Source organism: Microcaecilia unicolor, chromosome 5 (assembly GCF_901765095.1).
Source record: "Microcaecilia unicolor chromosome 5, aMicUni1.1, whole genome shotgun sequence".
Lineage (NCBI taxonomy): Eukaryota > Metazoa > Chordata > Amphibia > Gymnophiona > Siphonopidae > Microcaecilia > Microcaecilia unicolor.
This window is the reverse complement of record NC_044035.1, coordinates 296,940,881-296,955,201: the sequence shown is the minus strand read 5'-3', so window position 1 is coordinate 296,955,201 and position 14,321 is coordinate 296,940,881. Positions and strand designations below refer to the sequence as shown.

Below are 14,321 nucleotides of genomic sequence, written 5' to 3'. Positions count from 1 at the left end.
ACGGAGTCCGCAAATCCAGCCACCGCCTTCCCCGTTCACCCAGGTGCTCTATCCACATTGTTCTTTATTGTTGGTAGCATTTTTATTTGATCTCGCTAATAGTTTGAAACATGCTGGTACAGCTTTTAGATGTACAGAGAGGAAGTATTGGTTTCATCGGTTAGAGTAGTAATTAGTTCTAAATTGTAAATCATTAAAGGTGAATCCTAAGGGTGGTTGCACAATTAGGTATAAACTGTGTTGTTTCTAACTTTACTTGTGGTGGACTGCTAAGTGCTTACACAAATTAATGTTAGTCTGCTTTTTCTGAAAAAGAAAAATGAAGACAATTTGAAAATATTAATATTATTATTATGCTGATTATTTATTTACAGTGGTGGAAATAAGTATTTGATCCCTTGCTGATTTTGTAAGTTTGCCCACTGACAAAGACATGAGCAGCCCATAATTGAAGGGTAGGTTATTGGTAACAGTGAGAGATAGCACATCACAAATTAAATCCGGAAAATCACATTGTGGAAAGTATATGAATTTATTTGCATTCTGCAGAGGGAAATAAGTATTTAATCCCTCTGGCAAACAAGACCTAATACTTGGTGGCAAAACCCTTGTTGGCAAGCACAGCGGTCAGACGTCTTCTGTAGTTGATGATGAGGTTTGCACACATGTCAGGAGGAATTTTGGTCCACTCCTCTTTGCAGATCATCTCTAAATCATTAAGAGTTCTGGGCTGTCGCTTGGCAACTCGCAGCTTCAGCTCCCTCCATAAGTTTTCAATGGGATTAAGGTCTGGTGACTGGCTAGGCCACTCCATGACCCTAATGTGCTTCTTCCTGAGCCACTCCTTTGTTGCCTTGGCTGTATGTTTTGGGTCATTGTCGTGCTGGAAGACCCAGCCACGACCCATTTTTAAGGCCCTGGCGGAGGGAAGGAGGTTGTCACTCAGAATTGTACGGTACATGGCCCCATCCATTCTCCTATTGATGCGGTGAAGTAGTCCTGTGCCCTTAGCAGAGAAACACCCCCAAAACATAACATTTCCACCTCCATGCTTGACAGTGGGGACGGTGTTCTTTGGGTCATAGGCAGCATTTCTCTTCCTCCAAACACGGCGAGTTGAGTTCATGCCAAAGAGCTCAATTTTTGTCTCATCTGACCACAGCACCTTCTCCCAATCACTCTCGGCATCATCCAGGTGTTCACTGGCAAACTTCAGACGGGCCGTCACATGTGCCTTCCGGAGCAGGGGGACCTTGCGGGCACTGCAGGATTGCAATCCGTTATGTCGTAATGTGTTACCAATGGTTTTCGTGGTGACAGTGGTCCCAGCTGCCTTGAGATCATTGACAAGTTCCCCCCTTGTAGTTGTAGGCTGATTTCTAACCTTCCTCATGATCAAGGATACCCCACGAGGTGAGATTTTGCGTGGAGCCCCAGATCTTTGTCGATTGACAGTCATTTTGTACTTCTTCCATTTTCTTACTATGGCACCAACAGTTGTCTCCTTCTCGCCCAGCGTCTTACTGATGGTTTTGTAGCCCATTCCAGCCTTGTGCAGGTGTATGATCTTGTCCCTGACATCCTTAGACAGCTCCTTGCTCTTGGCCATTTTGTAGAGGTTAGAGTCTGACTGATTCACTGAGTCTGTGGACAGGTGTCTTTCATACAGGTGACCATTGCCGACAGCTGTCTGTCATGCAGGTAACGAGTTGATTTGGAGCATCTACCTGGTCTGTAGGGGCCAGATCTCTTACTGATTGGTGGGGGATCAAATACTTATTTCCCTCTGCAGAATGCAAATAAATTCATATACTTTCCACAATGTGATTTTCCGGATTTAATTTGTGATGTGCTATCTCTCACTGTTACCAATAACCTACCCTTCAATTATGGGCTGCTCATGTCTTTGTCAGTGGGCAAACTTACAAAATCAGCAAGGGATCAAATACTTATTTCCACCACTGTATTCATGACTTTTATACCCCACATTAGCCCGAAAGACTCAAGTTCAAGGTGGCTGACAAACAAACAATAAAGTGAATAAAACATAATAATGTACAGAATATAACACAAATTACAATAAGTTCAAGAAAAAGTAATATATGTGCAGTAAGTAACCAGTGATTTAGACTATCTCAAGGGCAAACAAATAAGAGTGGATAGGTGAGAGCATAATTAGGCAAATTATGCTGATTATGATTATGCTGCTGCTGCTGATTACAATATCAATATTCATATTGACCTTAATATTCATATTGGGCTATTTTTGGACTTTTTGCGCTACTTTTGGGCTAGAAACATTTTCACCATCTGGCAACATTGGTTAGAGCAACTACAATGCCGCATGCTACTACTACTACTACTATATATCATTTCTATAGCGCTACCAGTCGTACGCAGCGCTTCACTAACTGATTAGCGCTTGAGCCCTTACTGCCTACAAACTAGGTGGCAGTATGGGCTCAAGTGCTAATGGAAGGCCACATGCTGAGAGGGAAATTAGCCGTGCCTCAGTGCACAGGAAAGACCCACACTGGGGATAGTGCTGCTTAGTAAAATGGCCCCAAAGTTTCAAAAAAGATGATGTACATGATAGGAAAAAATAAATAAAATTCTGTACCTCCATTGACCTTGGGAAAAAAAATCACTTTACTCTCCATTTCTTCAGGTAGAAACTAAATTGTAAGCCCTCAGGGGCAGGGACTTAACTGTATCTGAATCTGTGGGACCTAAACAATGATATCTAAATTCCAAATAATTAAAATAAATTCCATTGTATTTTAATTATTTATAAAATGCAGTATTTCTTTAAAAGGCAGATATTTCGGTTCATACCGATTACAAAATAAAAGCTTTTTATTCCACCACCGAGTAGACTGGTAACAGTTTCCATTATAAATACACACACAAAGCAGCATTTGTGTGTATATGTACACAGGGCAGAGCACTTCCAAGACAGAAAAAAAATGAGCACATTCACCATGTGCCTGTTAGCACAACTTAGCTTACATAATTCAGGGCAGCCCAAATATTTCACTCCTGCCCTCCATCTTACAGGCATTTTCCCATCACAACCAGAGTGCAGTTTCATAAATTTAATATATACAACTTACAAATTCTGACATACCACTTGTGCACACTGTATGTGCTTAATTTAAAAGATTATAAAGTATAGTGACAGCTCTTTACAAAAAATGTTCTTTAATATACCTTTTGACATGGCAACTTACATATCAGTTTGATACTATAAATGTTAAGTCTGTATATGCAATCATTAAATCGTGAACATAACTGGCCTGCAACAGTATCTCACTCTAACTAGCGCATTGTGCCATTTGCAGCTGTAAGAGGCATAGATGTTGCTTTCATTAGAGTACCTCCCACATAACTCTTCAGCCTGTAATGTAATGCAGCTTCTTTCCTCCCTCCCTGGCTTAGTGCAATTCCCTCTTTATTCTAAAGTGAAATGCATTTTAAACAGATTTGTTACAAGTAATCTAAAGCAGTACTGAATATATTTTCAACAGGGTGATTTCCAAGAGAGGGGAATTAGGAAGTCTGTCAGGCTTTATTTGGAAGGGATCTGCTTTTAGAAGTTCTTTCCATCGGCTTTTTTTTTCTGTTCTCTGGGAAGAGGGGAATGGGTGGAGTTGAGGAATATTATAATTTCCTAGAGAGGAAGTGACCAAATGGTGCTGGAATGCAATCTTAGTAGAGGATTGTGTCCTATGCATAGCAGAGGGATACGTACAAACCAGACTGAAGTTTAGCAATAAAGTGAGTTTAAAATGCCTCACTTTACTGTTGTACCAGTGGAGGATGATCAGAAAGTGGATTGTGACAGTTTAGAAGGACTTAGCTGGGTGGATTATAGAGAACCAGGGCACAGTTCCAGAGACCCTTACGATACCCTCAGTTCAGATGGTAAGTTCTACAGGTTTCTTTTTTTAAGGGCATGCCTGAGGTCTTGTAAATTTGATGTGTTTTTTTGCCTTGCAAAACTACTGCATTCATCCAGAAACTGGTGTGTTGCATATTGAGACAGGCCTTTATAGATGGAAATACTGGTAGAGGCTCTGTCATGTGAAACCCTGTGTGGATAATCTTTCTGCAACAAGTTATGTGAATACTGCTGATAAATTCTCATTTATTTTTGGTTCATAGGTCAGTTCTTTTTAACTTTCCATCTACTTTTGGAATGATCAGATGACTTGATTTCTTTTCTAATTTAAGCCAATTCAATTCAGTGCAGGACTAAGGATGTAAGAAAGAATGAATAACAGGCGATAATGACAGCCTTCTCCTTAGACAGAGGGTGGGGTAGCTTTGAAATACTGAGATGTGGTTTTAGCTGTGATCTTTTTGCAAACAAACCATTAAACAAAAAAGTTAATTTAGGGCCTAATTCACTCAGGTTTTCTCTCTCCGGAAGGGAGAAAACAAGTGTAATAAATGGGCCCTTTAGGCGGTACCCCATGAGGTTTTAATTGTAGGCAGGTCTTTGATAAGAACTTGTCAAATCTACTGCATCAAAAGAAGCTTGGATGAATGTTTTATTCCTTTCTAAACATCACAAAAGGTTTACTCAGGAATATTTTACCATGGGTTATGAGTGAGGCTAATTTGTTACTCTGTGGCTCAAAGTTGTGCAATACTAATTGTTCTGCCATATTTTATACCCTGGATGTTTCTTGGTTTAGGCACTGACCTGATATGCCCCAGGATGGGCATAGTGAAGCATTTAATACATTTATAGTCCATTAATCCCAAATACTTGCTTTTGAATGCAGGGCAGAAACTGAGAAGGCCCCACAGCCCACCTTCGAGGCTACTGCCTTTCTTCAGCTTGAGGCAGGCTTTAGGGCCTCCTGTAGTTTGGGCCCAGGGCAGTTACCCTATTTGCCACCTCCTAACACCAACCCTGCTTAGTAGATTACAAATAGTACTAAGGCCACCTCTTAATTAAATATGATTAACAAACAGCTCAGCCCTTCATAGATGGAGGAAAATTGCAATTGGGAATAGATTTTCTGAGGCTTGCTGAAGTACAGAAATAAGTCAGCAATGTATTTCTTAACAAGTTACCTGAAAAGACTTTTATAAAGAGAGAGTTAAGTTTAGAGCAGATCCCAAGAGAGATCATTGTACACGTTGCAGCCAAACACAGAAGACTGAATGTGGTGGATCTCTAGCAATCAGTTCTTAGCAGCAGTGACATAGACAGTCAATTTTGGGTGGGCACAATATTTTTCTCTCCTCAGGGGCGTAGCCAGACACCCAATTTTGGGGGCCTGGGCCCAAGATGGGTGGGGCAGAACTCCGCCTTGTCCCACAAGTGATAGGGTCTCATCCTCTCTTGCCTACATGCCATATGATCTCTCAAAACATCCCCCCACCCCGCATACCTTTTAAATAATAGATTTTCATTGGCAATGAGCAGCAACTAGTACACACTGCTCATGTTGGCCCCACAGCATGAATCAGTTGCTCATCTCTGCAGGTGACGATCTGCTATTTACAAGGTATGCAGTTGTTGAGTTTTCGGGTGGTGGGGCTTGGGATCCCTGTCAGCCAAATCATAGGTGTGCTGCTACTGAGCGGGCCTGAGCTCAAAGTGGGTGGGCCTGGGCCCACCCTTGGCTATGCCACTGCTACCCCCCACCCCCATTCTGTACCCCAGGACCTCCATATTCAAAATATAAATACTTTAGCTTTTGAGGATCCCCAAGCTCTATCAGCTGAAAACTTCCTCCAAAGACGTTCATAACTCCCTTTTTGCAAGCTTGGCAGACAGCAACAGCAACAACTCCTTGAGCCATTGATGCTGGTACCTTATATAAGATGAGTTATTGGTGGCTCGAGGATGCTGCTGCTGTCTGCAAAGCTTAATAGAAGAGAGGTTTAACCAACTTCAATGGAGGTCTTCAGCTGATGGGGCTTGGGGAACCCACCAACCACAGCAAAGATCAGGGCTGTTGTAAAAATATGCTAGGGCCCAGGGCCGAAAATTAAGCCTATCCTCCCTGCCTCCCTTCCAATCTCCCCACCTGCCATTACAATCACACCAACAGACCCTCACCAAATACAGGACAAGGGATCACAAATTAGATATAAAAAGAGGTAGACAAAAATTGAACTTGGAACCTCAGCATGAGCTGCAATGGTGAAGAAATAAAAAAACAGAAATGTATTTATTTTTCTACTGAACACACATGACATTAAGCTAACATATTCAGTTAATAAATTCAAATTAAAATGCATTTTCTACCTTTGTGGTCTGGACATTTTATTTTTCCATCATGTTGGTTCAAGTTTCTCTTTTCCACTTACTTGTCTTCTGTTAATTCTCCTTCAAGTGGCTGCTGTTGATTTGTCATTTCATTCCCTTATTACGCTTGCCTCTGACATATTGATCTTTCCATTTTAGCACTTTCCTCTTTTCTTCTTTTCTGCCTCACTGTCCACTCAAATTTTACCCTCTTTAAAATTATCTCCTTTCATCTACTAGCTCTCCCGTTTCACTCCATCCCCAGCTTTCCTTTCTCAATCTTATCCCTACTACCAATGGTGTAGGAAGGGGGGGCGGTCCGCCCCGGGTGCACGCGCTCGGGGGGTGCCGGCCCCGCTGGTTCCCTGCCCTCTCTGCCCCGGAACAGGTTACTTCCTGTTCCGGGGCAGAGAGAGCAGGGAACCAGCGGGGCCGACGCAGATCTGAGTGACGTGCACTCGGGGCGGATCGGCCCTCCCGCAGGTAAGAATGTGGTCCGTGGGGGGGTTGCGCTCTGGGGAGGGTGCGCCGCAGAGGGGGAGGTCACGCCGTGCTGCACCCGGGGGAGGTGCGCAGTGGAGACCCGCCCCGGGTGCCATTAGCCCTTGCTACGGCACTGCCTATTACCATTGTCATGGGTAGACTGACCATGGTGCTAATGCTCACTTTGTATTCCAACACAACTTCTGAACAGTGCTCTTCAATTGCCAGCCACCAGTTTTATTATACGTTACAACAGAAACACAGTCTCTTAGCTTCATTAGACAAGGTAACTCAGCAGTATTCCTTCCATACTTTGAAACTACAGGATTATCTTAGCTTCAGCAGTCCTTCAATACAGTGCAACCCCAGCACTGTTCTATTTTCAGCAGTTCCATTAACTGAGTAGTACTCCTTCCAACAGCCTCTTCTAATTACCAACTTCTTTCACACCATTTTACTCCCCAGTGTACTTCTCCTGCACCTCCCAGCCTTCTGGCTTCTGCACAGGGGCTATCCTCTTTAATGCCTTGCAGGTGGTTCTCGTTGTTTCCCCTCGGCAGGGTGCATCTCTGGCCCCCCCAAAGGCACTCCAGCCCCTTTGCCCTGACCTCTGCCTCCCAGGGCTAATGAAGGCAGAGGAGGAATTGTCCCACCCTATATTCCTGCTGAATTTTGACCCCAGCCCTGAGAAGTGGGCATTGGGAGGGTTCTAATATTTATGCTTTTGCTTACCATGCCTTTAAGGAATGAGTTCTCATCCCAGTTCTCAGGACACACCAAGCTAATCAGGTTTTCAGGATATCCACAGTGAATAGGCATGAGAGATTTGCATACAATGGAGCCACTGCATGCAAATCTCTCTCATGCATATTCACTTTGTATATCCTGAAAACCCGACTGGCTTGGTGTGTCCCAAGGACTGGGTTAAGAACCCCTGCAGCTCTCTATAGTTTAACATTCCCCCAATGTTCTTATCAGCTCTTGGGTGCTGTAGGTCCAAGGCAAGTTTATGTCCAGGATTCACAGCTCTGTCTCTCTGGGGTGGCTGTCTCACTCTCTCTGGGTCTCCTTTGCAGACTGCCCTTTTTGTTGCCCTCTCTCCATTCCAGTAGCATATGTGCCCCTCCTACCTTTCTTCCAGGAGCTCACTCTGGCTACCATGCTTTCCCATTGGCTGCATCAGTCCAAGACTACAATTCCCAGCCTGCCCCATGATCCTCCCCTCCAGCTTGGGCTCTGAGCATGATTGCCTCAGTCTGTGCCTGCCCCTCCCCTGCTTCCTATTGGCCAGCATGCATAGAGGATTTCTCTAGTGTGCTGGGAGGCTAGTCTCCTTTCCCAAACCATCCCATGAAGAACACAGATGCGTCCTTTCCGTCTTTTGGGAGAACAGACCCAACTCCACAGCCTCCCACCTTTGTCAACCGTTCAGGTAACAGCAGGTTGGGATTTTTTTTTTTGTCTGTTTCTTTAGGGCTCCTCTCATGCTTAGTGCTGCAGTTTTGCTAGAAATGTCTCTTGATCCTAGGCGGACTCCTAGGGTATTTTGGGGATGCATAGGGACCCTACCCTCCTATACAACCTCTCTTCCCCCCCCCTGCCTCTGGTGAAATCCCTGTTACAACATATTTCTACCTCCTGTAATCACTATTTTCTCTTATTCATTTCCTTGCCGCTCCCCCTCCCCCTTGACCTCTCCCACATGGTTCCACCATTCCGAGCCTACCATCTGCTCCTTGTTTCTCCTGCACTCTCAGTATCTTCCTGTCCCTTCCCTTTTCCCTTCTGCCCCTTCCCACCATCCAGCATTTCTCCCTCTCTCTTCCCTCCCACCCATAGTCCAGCATATTTCCCGCCCTCCCTTCTGCACACTCCCTCCCTGTGCAGCATCTCCTTCCCTCTTCTCCACCCTCATGTCCAACATCACTTCCTCTCTCTTCCTACTTCCCTATCTCCCATTGTCCACCATCTCACTCTCCTTTGCACCACAGGTCTAACATCTCTTTTTCTCCCCCCCCCCCCCCATGTAACATTTCTCCCTTCCCTCCACCACCATGTCCAACATTTCTCCCTTTCTCATACCTCTCTCCCCATGCAGCATTGCTCTCTCTTCCCCCCCCCCCCCCCCCCCACCTTCCAGGTCAACATTTCTTCCTCTCTTGTCCTTCTTCTTTCCTGTGCAGCATCTCTCCTTACCTCTCCCCACCCTACCTAGCCTACACACAACAATTCTTTCTCTCTCTATCTTCCCTCCTGCCCTAGCAGCATCTTTCCCCTCTACTCCCATGTCCAACAATTATCCCTCTCTTCTACCCCCCCCCCCCCCCCCCATGCATAGGGTTACCATAGTTGCAGAAACAAAAAAGAGGACACAATATTTAAAAAAAAATGGTTGCTACCTTTGCTAAAGAAATATTTCATGTAGCAAATGTGCAAATAAATGGCTTTTAGTTAATTAACACATAAAACAGTGACTGACTTACAGTACAGCAGTAGACAATGTAACTTCCAGATTTGAGTTTGACTGAGTTTGAGCTCAAGCGTACTTATGAGAAGAGCAGATATCCCTCAACAACTTTGGCTGGCTTCTGAGATACATGTGAAAGTCTTTGCATGTCATATGCTTAAAGTTGTGCTGCACGAGCAAAATTCTTTTGACAGATTCAAGCAGCAGGGAAACAGAGAGGAGAGCAGCAATGCCTTTCTCTCTCTTTAGTACTCCCATGCATCCAGATTAATAGACCAGAGATAGTTTCTCTCATTATGTGGATAGGTGTGTTGGTCATAGGTACATAAAATGATCATACTACTTCAGAAAAAGAGAATGTTTCCTAAAAGCAAAAATCCTGGAAGACAAATTTGAAGAAGTCCAAAAGGAGGACATGTCCTCCTAAAAGAAAACATATGGTAACCCTACCTATGCAGCCTCTCTTCTTCTCTTCCTTCTTTCCCAACAAGTTTTCTTCTCACCTTTCCCTTCCTCCCATCCTCATGTCCTACAATTCTCCTTCTCTCTCCCATTGTTCAGCATTGCTCTGGAAAGTCCCACGTATGGATCTTCCCCCATTCTACATTATCAAGAGTCTGTCTACAAAGGGTCGCTTGCAAGAATTGTTGATGTTGCTGCCAGTTGACCCAGAAATCTTCCCTCTACCATGTTCCTCCCAGGCTGGAAACAGGAAGTTGTGTCAATCGATGCAGAAAACCACAGGATCGAGCCTGCATGGCTTCTACTACAAGCCTTCTGAAAATGTTTACTACAGTGAGGCAATAATCAATAACCATGCAAACTACTCTGGTGTTAAGAAGCGAGCAATGTGAGGAAGAAACAGTATACACCATAGCAGTAATAAACAGCTCACTGATACACTGACAGAAAGTGAGACATTAAAAAAAAAAAAAAAAAAGTAAAACTGCTGCATGAGGAGGTTACCTCAACAACCATCCCCCACCCACCAAAAAAAAAAAATCTCCCAATCCGCTAAATCTCACCCACCAACACCCTGATACCTACCAAACTCTGCTGCAAATAAATTGCCATGATGTCTAGTGAACTTCTACCCGATCCTCCCCACAAAATCTCTGGTGTCTATCAGCACCCTTCCCCTTCCAACCCCAATGTGTTTTCAAGGAGACATAAGCAATGCCCACTTCCTCCTGTCTCTGCATCGCCATCTTCGAAAATGGCAGTGCCTGACCCCAGGCAGTGCATCCTGGAACGCACCTTAAAGGGTTAGCTTGCCAAATAATGGAATGAGTTTTGCCTAAACTGATAGCACATTGTTATTGACCCATAGACTATGTAATTTTATTTTTCTGCAAGCTCATGAGAAATTATATTCTTCTTTTTTTACGTTGTTTCTATTGGGAAGCATACCAATGATTTATTACACACATGGAAAAATATTCAGCCTAAGGGGATCCTACTCATTCTCTTCAAATATAGTAGATATTTAATGCAGATGATATGAAGAAGGGTGCTATGTTGGGGAGCAGGTTCTTAAGACGCATATAGACTCAAAGGCTTCTGTGTGCTCATTACTGGCAGTGTGGTTACAGCCCTATCATCTGATGGCCCTCATCTCTCCCTCACTTAACCAATGGGGAGCTGTGCAGCTGGACCACCTTTATACAGGAACCCAGGGCAGCTGCCCATTATGCCCATAGTAAAAGTGATTCTGCTGTCTTGATCAGAGAAATAGGGTTCTGGCCTTCTAAAGCTAGTCAAAAAATGTATTGTTTATTGTGTTGATCCACTTTAAAGATTAGTAAAATAAAATTAAAACAACCATACTACTTTATTGCCTAGTTGTAAGATCTTTTTGTAGAAATGTATGCACAAAGGACATCTACCATAAATCCTAAGGTGCAAAATTTCACAGAAAGGCACAAGGATGGCAAATTCTCATGACATTTGTAAAGCTAGGAATCTTTGCTTTTGTCCATCTGCTCTTGCACAGATGGTCATGGTGCTCCTTCAATAGGGTCTGTGCTGTGTTAAAACCCACTGTGAGAGTTGACATTGTGCTTTTCCCAGTGATAAATCACTTCTTTTATGTCCCTGTGAGTCTGTGTAGTGTGTACATGACAGACATGGAGGTATGTCTTGCATTTGTAATACTTAGCACAGTAACTATGGATGTAACATTGTACAGACATTTTTTAAAACCTATCAGTAAACACACATGGAATTATCATTTTACAGCAGGGATGGCAACTGCTACCAGTGTGGAGAAAAACATGTTTTTTTCAAATTGTTTGAGGGCTACTGATAAGGGGCATGAGGTCTGTAGCAATGTACACAAAATTTGTACGGCCAACACACACTGGGGAGATGCAAGACTCTTTGCTAAAGCTTAGTGCAGGTTTGATTAATGCATATGTAAAGAAAAAAAAAATGATTGCCAATGCACTAAGCAAACTTAATGGACATGAGCTATGTGCAAAACAAGTGTGTACTAATGTGGGCGAGCACACTGGATGCATACACACACAGGTCTGGTGTGCAAGAAAATTGTACTGGCTTCAAGAGTTGCATGCTCCTATCACCCCTCTCCTCAAGTCACTTCACTGGCTCCGATCAGATACCGCATACAGTTCAAGCTTCTCCTACTAACCTACAAATGCACTCGATCTGCAGCCCCTCCTTACCTCTCTACCCTCATCTCCCCTTACGTCCCTACCCGTAACCTCTGCTCTCAAGACAAATCCCTCCTTTCATTACCCTTCTCCACCACCGCCAACTCCAGGCTCCGCCCTTTCTGCCTTGCCTCACCCCATGCTTGGAACAAACTCCCTGAGCCCATACGCCAGGCCCCCTCCCTACCCATCTTCAAATCATTGCTCAAAGCCCACCTCTTCAATGTCGCCTTTGGCACCTAACCACTACACCTCTACTCAGGAAATCTAGACTACCCCAACTTGACATTTTGTCCTTTAGATGTAAGCTCCTTTGAGCAGGGACGTCCTTCTTTGTTAATTTGTACAGCGCTGCGTAACCCTAGTAGCGCTCTAGAAATGTTAAATAGTAGTAGTAGTTTCTTCCCCCCCCCCCCCCCCACCCATGCGGGAATGCTATATAGTTTTGCAGTACTATTACTATTGTACAGAACAGCACCCGTCCTTTTGTGATGTGTGCAGTTGTATTTGCATGCGAGTCAAGTGCTGATCATAACTTTTACAAATACCAATTTTGTTAATGGTATATCAATAGAAATCAAACAAAATAAAACATGGAAAAGAAAATAAGATGATACCTTTTTTATTGGACATAACTTAATACATTTCTTGATTAGCTTTCGAAGGTTGCCCTTCTTCGTCAGATCGGAAATAAGCAAATGTGCTAGCTGACAGTGTATATAAGTGAAAACATTCAAGCATTACTATGACAGTCTGACAGGGTGGGAGGATGGGGGGTGGTTCGGAGGTATGCATGGGGACATCAAAGCATTCATGATATTCTAACAGGATGGTTGTGGATAGGTGAGGGTTGGGGTGATCAACAGAGACATACGCTTTATGGTTTATAATGGGCTAGGAACCCCAGGTCCTTGTTAAGTCCTTTCTGTTGGGTGTTAAAATATTCAATCCATTCTGACTCAAAGGTCTTACGTTCTTGTATGGTTTTAAAGTTACCTTTCAGTATTCTCACTGTGAAATCACTGGTACAGTATCCTGGTTCTGTGAAGTGCTGTCCCACCGGGGTGGGGGTCCTACTGGCTGTATTGTTCATGTGATGTCTATGTAAATTGAATCTTGTCTTAAGCATCTGGCCTGTTTCTCCAATATAGCATCCTTCGTTACATTTTTTACACTGAATGATATATACCACATTGGAAGATGAGCAAGTGAAAGATCCCTTTATGTTGAATATCTTTCCTTTGTGGGTAACTGTGGGGTCCTGTGAAATATTTTGGCATAGTTTGCAACTGGATAAATTACAGGGATGTGTGCCCTTCTGTTCCTTTTCAGTCTGTGATGGAAGTTTACTTCTGATTAGCTTGTGTTTTAAGTTTGGTGGTTGTCGGAAGGCAACCCGGTGGGGATGGGAATATCTCTTTCAGTAATTCATCCTCCTGGAGTATAGGTTGTAGATCTCTTATGATTTTCCTCAGTTTTTCCAGCTCTGGATTGTATGTCACTACAAGGGGAATTCTGTCTGTGGATTTTTTCTCCTTGTACTGTAGCAGATTCTCCCTGGGTGTTTTGAGGGAGGAGGCAATATTCTTGGAGATTATTTGGGGTTGTAGCCTTCGTGTTTGAAGGATGCACTCAGGCTTTTAAGGTGTCTGTCTCTGTCCCTGGGTCGAGCAGATACGGTGGTATCTTGTGGCTTAATGGTCTAGAACCTCCTTCCTCAGATTCTCCTCTGCAAGGAAGCCAGGAAAAAGTGTCCTTTCGTATGCCTACTGATAAAGAGAAGAAACGGGCACGAAATCCTCACTAGCACTATCCATAGAAGAAACAGCTAATCCTTAACTCCTCTTTAAGGCTTGTGTTAAAATCCTAGCGTTTGAGAACTTTGCACCAGGGGTTCAGGTCCTCTATGCACTTCTCCACATCGACGCGGAATACCTAATGTCTTCATTACTATGAGATTGATATGTGTTGTGAGCTGATGTCTAGCCAAGGCTTTGCTCACAGCCTGTGGGCAAAACTCCTTTTACATTGTGTTCTAAAGCCGAGGTAACCTGTGTGCAAACTTAGTGCACATTATGGCATCGCCCACTGTGTATAGAACAATTACAAAAGCATATATTGAATTGTACACTGGGAAGGTAATTTTCAAAGGCATGACTTGTAACAAAATTGTTCAATATGTAAATGCATTTTACATTTATACAGGCATATAGATTTTTATCCTTAGCCAAGTCTGCCGAGAGGGGAGGGGGCATGATTCCCCATGCATGTCCTCCAAGGATAGCTGAAATAGGCGATGGAAAGAGACTGGTTATGCTGACCATGGGTCCTTTTCCTGCTGTGTCCCACCTATGTTGTAAACAGGAGTTACTTCACAGGAGGGGGGGGCAGCAAGAAGAAGTCCCTGTGGCTGGCAGAGCACTCTCTCGAT

The 14,321-nt window shown here is 43.7% G+C and overlaps 1 protein-coding gene across 1 annotated transcript in view; it reads left to right on the top strand.

The window, feature by feature from the left end:
• The first annotated feature begins 3,703 nt into the window (after positions 1-3,703).
• SLC12A4 (solute carrier family 12 member 4) overlaps positions 3,704-14,321 on the top strand; it is a 136,290-nt gene continuing 125,672 nt past the window's right edge. Inside the window, 1 exon segment of the mRNA XM_030204307.1 lies at positions 3,704-3,924. Coding sequence (XP_030060167.1) covers positions 3,789-3,924 — 136 coding nt within the window. The 5' untranslated portion in view covers positions 3,704-3,788.